Below are 8032 nucleotides of genomic sequence, written 5' to 3'. Positions count from 1 at the left end.
GTTCCCTCTGCCTGGAGTGTCTCCTCCCTCTTTTCCTGCTCATCTTTCTTGGTCTCAGCTTAAAGGACACTTCCAAAGAGCCTTCCCTGACCCTAGAAGGGGCCTTCCTGGGTTGAGTCCCTCCCTGCTATGCCCCCCATCCTATCATTTACCACATTGTATTGCAGTTACTTGTTTAATAGCATGTCCCCTGGAAGACTGCAAGTTTTTGGAGAGCAGGCACCATGTCAGTTGGACACCCTTCTAGCCTGACACGGTGCCTGGTGGCCAGTAGGGTCTTAGTAAAGAAATATGGATGGTTAGGTGGATAGGAATTGGCCAGGTTGACTATACCTTAGGTATAGAGATAGATAGATAGATAGATAGATGATAGATAGACCCATCTGAATAGAGGTCTTTAGTGGTATGTCACAGGGCTCTGTTTGTTCATTGTTATTATTAAGACTTGAACTACACTAGGACTGATATAAGAAACCTAGCAACTATATTGGATGGAGAACAAAATTGAGATCTAGGAGGATCTTGTTTTTTTTTTTTTTCGATTGAAGTATAGTTGATTTACAATGTTGTGTTAGTTTCTGGTGTATAGCAAAGTGATTCGGTTATACATACATACATATATATTCTTTTTCAGATTCTTTTCTATTATGGTTTATCACAAGATATTGAATGTAGTTCCCTGTGCTATACAGTAGGACCTTGCGGTTTATCTATTTTATATATAGTAGTTTGTATCTGCTAATCTCAAACTCCTAATTTATCTCTCCCCCTTTGGTAACCGTAAGTTTTTTTTCTATGCCTGTGAGTCTGTTTCTGTTTTGTAAATAAGTTCATTTGTATCATATTTTAGATTCCACATATAAGTGATATCCTATGGTATTTGTCTTTCTCTTTCTGACTTACTTCACTTAGTATGATAATCTCTAGGTCCATCCATGTTGCTGCAAATGGCATTATTTCATTCTTTTTTATGGCTGAGTAATATTCCATTGTATACATGTACCACATCTTCTTTATCCATTCATCTGTGGATGGACATTTAGGTTGCTTCCATGTCTTGGCTATTGTAAACAGTGCTGCTATGAACATTGGGGTGCATGTATCTTTTTGAATTAGAGTTTTCTCCAGATATATACCCAGGAGTAGGATTGCTGGATGATATGGCAACTCTATTTTTAGTTTAAAAAAACTAAACCTACGTACTGTTTTCCATAATGACTGCACCAATTTACATTCCCACCAGCAGTGTAGGAGGGTTCCCTTTTCTGGATCTAGGAGGATCTTAAGAGGCTGGAGCTATGGACTAAATCCTGCAAGATGAAATTGATGAGGACAAAATGTTAAGTCTTTCCTGAAGGCCTCAAACCCAGGTATAGAAGCCCAGGGTGAGGCTAAGATGTAGTTTAGCGACAGCAGCGGTGGAAAAGACTTGGAGGTTTTCATGAGTTGAAAGGTGGGAGGGATGTAGCCCTGTGCAGGCTGGGCACTGCTGTTGGGGGGCGTTATACTCAAACTGGAGCATGTCCAGCACAGAGTGGCCAGGGTGGTGTTGCTCCTGGGGGGTGTCTTCCATCAACCATCCCTCCTTCCTACTGCCTTCTGCCCTGTCCCACCACCCCCTGCTCACTCCTGCTGTGCCCCTTCCGTCTCGTTCTTCTACCTCTGGTCACAGTGAGCTTCAGGAGGAAGGGCCTGCGGGGCCCTGAGTGAGGAGCACTTTGCCCTTGGCACACTGCCCGCTGGCCTGTACCCTTCCCCTGGGTTGGCACAGCCGGACAATTGCCCCTCAGCACTGACCCCTAGGAACAGCGCCTGGTACCCTTGCCTTCTGCCACGTTGAGGTGACTGGGTGATGGTAGCCTTACTGAGACCTTCCTGTGGGTCAGGCTCTGTTCCAAGGGCTCACTGACTCCTCCCAGCAACGCCATGAAGAAGGGGCCATCGTTATACCCATTCTATAGATGAGGATATGGAGGCAGAGAGGTTAGGCAACCTGGCCTCTGGCTACCATAGCTCTACAGAAGGCCAGGGAGAGGGTCCAGCGCTGGCCCAGGGCACCATGGCTCCTCCTCCACAATTTACCCATCACTTGGGTTCCTCCTCTCACCAGCACCCCCATCTCTCCTCTCTCCTCTCAGGAAGGAGTGCCTCGTGAGTTCGTCAGGGAACGATAATACAGAGAATGGGTTACCTGGCTCCAAGGCGGAAGAGAAAGCACCAACAAAAGTGTGAGCCCTGCTTGGGGCCAAGCAGCTGCCGGGAGCCTCGCTTTCTAATGATGAAACTGATGCCTGAGCCGTGTCCGTGAACCCACGTGCCTGAGACATCTGCTGCTTGGCTCAAACTGTAGTCTTTCCGGGCGGGGAGAAACTGGGGTCCTGTCCAGCCTGCCCCACCCCCTCCCCCACCAGGGCTCCCCAGGGACAAGGGCTGGCCAGGGGAGGGGCCCTGTGGAAGGTTCAGGAAAGGAAAGGAGGGGCTGGAGCGGTGTGGAGAGCCCGTCCCCCGACACCTGGTTAGATGGTCTCCTTCAGTGTCCCCACCCTGGACAGGGAACGCCTTGGTTTTCCTCCTGATGTCTCTTTGTGAGAGACTTGGGGGGTTGGTGAGGGCTGCCCCAGTAGCTGGACCCTGAGTGTGGAGGGCTAACCCTTATACGGTGGGAGTGGCCAGAGGACTCTGTACAGGATCCGAGGGTGGGAGGCTGCTGGAGGCGTCCTACAGTGAGAGGCTTTGATGGATTCCTGTTGCCCCATGTCCCTCTAGAGAGGAACTCCCCTTTCCCCCCACCCCTGGGTGCCTGCCTGCCTGTCTTGGTTCTCCCCCCACCCCCAGACCCCATGCTGCTCAGAGTCTCTGAACCCTCCCGGGCTGCCACCTTGGTCTTTGGGGGGTCCTAGCCCACCTAGTCTGCTCCTCTGATCTCTGGGCCCTGAGGGCTCATGCAGGGGTCCCTCAGGCCTTCCCAGAGCACTGGGGCGCCACCTACACCTTTCCTAGTATTTCTCCTTGGGGGATCAGGGCTGCAGAGGTGGGCCTCTTGGCCACGGAATGCTCACCCCAGCCCTGCCAACGCTGGCTGCCCCTTCTCCTCGGCATGGCAGGACCATGGCCGCTGCTGGGAACTCCCAGCCAGCTCCGCCCTGCTCCTCTTCCCCTGAAGCAGCAGGTGGCGCCATCCTGCTTGAGGAGTTGCCCCTGGGTTCCTCCAGCTTCTCCCTGCCCAGGGGTGTTCATCTCCATCCCTGCGTCAAGGCTTGCCTTCACCTCGGGGACTCTGTTGCTTTGGATGAGAGGGCCCTTGGGTTTTCTGGCTGCTTCCTGCTCAGCTGTGCCCCGCTCTCACCCCGGGGTTGGGGAGGTGCAGGGAGAGAGTGCCCACGGTTTTCCTTTGCTTTTCCACGCACTGGTTTGCACACGCCTTGCGTGTGGGGCTAGTCTGTGCCTTAGCTCCTGAGTCCTGGCTCATGCGGTCCCTCCCCGCTTCAGCCCCTATGGAACAGCCAGCTCTGGTGGGCCCTGGTGAGGGGTCCCGCTGCCCTCACCCAAGGTCAGGCCGGGGACCAGGGAGCTGGAGTTGTGTCGTTAATAGCCCACTGGCCAGCGACTGAGTCTTGGAGGTGTCTGCCAAGTGCTCCCGTGGGCCCCTTACAGGCCATGTCGTGGTATTGTCCCTGTGGGGTTGGGGAAGTGAGGGGGGGCCGGGGCTGTGATCATGGAGGAATCCGCTATCTGCTCCCACCCCCTCGCTCTCTTGTTGAATTTCTGACACTCTGTCCTCTGGGCCCCTGGGAGGGATGAGAAGGGAGTAGCCCCCTATTCCAAAGTGTATGGGGACTGCCTGAGGACTCTCCCTGCCAAAAAGCAGCAGCGAGCGTCCCCAAGGGTGCAGGTTGGGAGGAGGAGGAACAGGAGTGCCTGCAGGGCAGCTATGGCTGTGGCCTGTGACCCTCGCCCAGCCTGAGGGGCTTGCAGGGTCCCACTGAGATCTGCCTCTGTCCCTTGCGGGCTCCTCCACCCATCCTGGGCTCAGGTTCAGATTTTCCTGGCTTTGGGAGCAGACAGACAAGAGCCACCGGTCATTTGGGAAACTTCGTAGGCTGCCTTCACGCAAAACTGCTTTCTTCTCCTTTCCCAGCGTTAGCATTTGGACGGGCAGAGTGTCTTGGGCTCCTCTTACTCCTTTGAGAGGAAGCCAAGGCGTACAGAGGGGCGGGGAGAGGAAGAGCATCATAGGCGGGTCATGCACATTCTCTGGGCTCATCTTTCCCTATCTATAAAATGGGTGTAATAATACCTACCTCACAGGACTGTTGTGAGGCTTGGCAAGTTTTGGTTGAAAAAATCTTTTTTTGGCTTGGAAAGGGATCTAGGAGTCCAGGTATCATAATTGGAGGGATTGTTCCAAGTCTGTCCTGTCCTCATCTGTGTGTCCCATCCCCATAGTTCTCACACACACACACACACACACACACACACACACACACACACACACACACACACATGCACACCTACACACATTCTCTCTCTTTTCTGTCTCTCTCTTCCCACCCCTCCCCCTTGGAATTATTTTAGTCTTTGTAATGTTAGAACCCTGGCTCTGATGCTTAAAGTTTCCTGCCCATGGCTTTTGTTTGGTGGTTTTCAGTAGAGGTGATTGGGACTGCAGCGGGGACACTTTGGGCTGCCCCAGTGCCTGAGGGCTCTACTGGCATTTAGTGAAGGTGAGGGCTAAGAATGCTAAACTTAGTCCCCACAACAAACACCGTCTTGCGCCAAGGCCGGGATTATACCCATGGAGAAACACTGGCATGAATTTGCCATAGAAGATGTATGGGCAAAGCCATCTTCCCAGGCAGACCCTCAGCAAGTGCAGGTCTCCAGGGGCTGGTGAGGGTGTTTTCAGGGCCTGTGGGCTAGAGAGAGCCATTCACAAAGTTGAACTTGGGAGCCCTGGACACGCGCAGCTGTGCGGACAGTAAGGTCAGGAGACCATAGACGAAGTGTTTCCCAGCTCGCCGTCCTTGACCCCGCAGTGGGACCTGAGTATTCCAGGCCTTGCGATTCTCCCGGTGCAGGAATTGGGTAGAAGGCAGCCAGAATGAACCTGGGGTGCTGGAGAGGTCGGGGAGAGGGGCTGGAGAGGTCGGGGAGAGGGGCCGGTAGAGCTCAGGGAGGGGTGTGAGAGCGAGCTCCTGAGATGGGGGCAGCTGAGGGTGTGCCTGGGCGGCGTGCGTGCGTGGAAATGCATGACTCTGGGGTGGGTGGGCCATGCATGGACGTCGGGGTGTATGGAGGTGTGTGTAAAGGCTGAGTGTGCCTGAGATGGGGGAGGTTCTGCACGTTTCAGGAGCCATCTTCCCTGGCCAGAGCTATATCCGCTGGGGCACCCAGAGGCTGAGAAAGGATAAGAGACAGAGGGGGAGATCAGCCATGCTCCTGGGCTCCGTAACGCCGTGACTCCATCTCATTGTCACAGACAGCTGCCATCAGAGTGCTGGGGGGAGGGAGTGCCAGGAGGGGGCACTTCTCTGGGGAAAATCCTACAGCTTGCTTCACTTTACTTTGTCCCAGGTGGGAGTCCTTACCCTCCCACCTGATACACAGTGCTTTTGACTATCTTATGCATGGTTTATTCCTCTGCCTTGGGTGACAACAATACTCATAGTCAATTTCCTATGTAACCATAGATCAAAACAATGCAGCACAAACGGGCCTTGGGGGGCCTCCGATCTGCAGGTGCCTCTTGGGAGGCACAGATGTGCACACACCCAGCACTGACTTGTGTTCAAGCACAGAATGAATGTGATCAGACTGTCTTGCCTTGACAACATGTTTTGCATTGTAGAGTTTTATCTAGCTTTGCCTTGGATGAAATAAAAATTATGTTTAATAGAAACGGTTTGGGGTTTCTATTTTTGGCTGACTGGAAGTTGGGGCCCAGTGTTATTACTTGCCAGTCAAGCCTCAGTCTCCTTGTGTCTGAAACGTTCCCTGCCTTGGTGAGATAACAGATGTAAAAAGTCTAAGGATGTCTGGCATATTCACAGGCATTCAGGTCTTATTAGTGCTAATAGTACTTCTTCTCTGGAGAAGCTGCAAAGATGGCCCTCTAATACTGGAATCGTTGCCAGGGCCCTCCCTGTACTGATGACCTTGGCAATGATTCTGGTACCACTAAATATCATCACACTCCCTTCCCCAGGCCCTTCCACCCCAGGTTAACATTTATACCCAGGTGAAATCTGTTTCGAATGTACAAGGTAAACCTTAAAGAGGAAAAGCACAAAACAATTTACTGACTGGCGTATGCGGGCACACTGAGCCCTGCTTGGCTGGTCCCTCCAGCTTGCTGTTTTAGGGGACAAGCTATCTGGGGGGGTGGGGGAGGGAGGAAGTTTAGGCTTATATCCCAGGAATGACTCTACCCATGCACATTTCGTATTGTCCATCTTAAATCATTTGAACATAGATTAACCAAGCACTCATGCCTTCTTTCCAGCTGCTGGGCACAAGGCCAGGCTGGGAAGGAATTAGGACTATATGCGTGTGTGTGTGTATGTGTGTGTGTGAGTGTGTGCTTATATTCATGGATTTTATCATACCACACTTTCTCACCATACCATATCCTTCTTTTCGATGGATTCACCTAAGACTGCATCTCAAAGGGTTTCAAACACTAAGTCCTCAAAGATCTTGTTAAAAGACTCTTCTTCCTCAGTCAAGGGCCCCAGCAATGCAGAAGTCTGTGAGGTCCTCAGTTTCAGCTGATGTCCCTGACAGCACTCTTTTCCGAGCCCTCAGCTAAAGTACCTGCTCTGTGCTCTCACCCTGAATGGACTCATCACCTGGATCCCCACGCCACCACTCACCTGTCTTCAGGTACTGCTTGTGGCCTGGGACCTCCTGCCACCTTCTCATCAGCTATAGACCTGTTGGATATTGAAGTTTCCTGGTCCATGTCTGAGTTTATAACACTCTTGGAATGCTGTTCATTGAACGTGCTGTTCTCCATGTAAGGATCAGTCCCAAGTCCCAGTTCTCCATGTAAGGATCAGTCCCAATGATAGGTTCCCATCATTGCTGTTTCATCCCTACTTCCTCTCCCCATTCAACTGTCATCATAATGGATAAACAATTGTGTCAAAACCACATTAGGAACTGGGACTGTCCTGGGCAAACCTGGACATACGGTCACCCAGTTAAGGCCATACTGACTCAACTAGGACAAAAATACACATAAATTAAGTGTTCTTAATTTGAGCTGGTAGCAGGCACAGAGACCAGATGGACTCTTCTGAACTAGATGCTCTGTTAGATGCTGGTATTACTAAAATGGGCTAAATATTGACCATACTCTCAGGGAGCTTATAGTCTCCTGTGATTGAAATAGAAAACTTTTAACACGATGCAAGTTTGCTTCTCACTTGTGGGTCTCCTGTCCAGGCTGCTTTCCACATCTCACTTGGAGGCGTTGCATCTTACTTCGTGGCTCTGCCCTCCTCTGGGTCCTTGGAGCCTTTTCCATGCAGGTGGTGGATGAGAAAGGTGAGAATGAAGATGGTGTGTTGGGAGGTTTATGGGCCAGGCCTGGAAGAGGACCACATCATTCTGCCCACATGCTCCTCCACAGGGAGGCTGGGAAATGTAGTTGCTGGGTGCCCAGGAGAAAGCAAAATGTGTTTTGGGGAACACAGAGCAGCCGGTGAGATGACAGGGGTTCAGGTAGCTGCAGGAGGTTCAGCTGCGGCCGCAGCCCCGATGGTGTGGTGGGGACCGGAGATGGGGGAGCAGGGCAGCAGGCAGCGTAGGCAAGGCCCCGATCCTGTGGGGCTTCCAGGCCATGCCAGAAGGTTCGCATTGTATTTTGTAGGCCATGGGGAGCCACTGGAAGATTTTAGCGGGGGAGAGACAGGACTGAGTTTGAGAGGGCAAGACAGGAGACAGTGAGAGTTGTGCTTCTGATTTGGTTGCCCAGGCAAGAGATGGAGGCAGAAAAGGGATGGAGAACAGTGCAAGGGTTGTGATAATC

At 52.0% G+C, this 8032-nt stretch overlaps 1 protein-coding gene across 1 annotated transcript in view; it reads left to right on the top strand.

The window, feature by feature from the left end:
- SCN4B (sodium voltage-gated channel beta subunit 4) overlaps window positions 1–5899 on the top strand; it is a 16658-nt gene extending 10759 nt beyond the window's left edge. Inside the window, exon 5 of the mRNA XM_082341962.1 lies at window positions 2139–5899. Within this exon, the coding sequence (XP_082198088.1) occupies window positions 2139–2232 (94 nt within the window). The 3' untranslated portion in view covers window positions 2233–5899. The remainder of the gene's footprint in view (window positions 1–2138) is intronic.
- The last annotated feature ends 2133 nt before the right edge of the window (window positions 5900–8032 follow it).

The sequence above is a fragment of the Balaenoptera borealis genome (assembly GCF_965194805.1).
Source record: "Balaenoptera borealis genome assembly, chromosome: 11".
NCBI classification, from domain to species: domain Eukaryota; kingdom Metazoa; phylum Chordata; class Mammalia; order Artiodactyla; family Balaenopteridae; genus Balaenoptera; species Balaenoptera borealis.
Note: the sequence above shows the minus strand (reverse complement) of the source record. Positions and strands in the feature narration are given on the sequence as shown.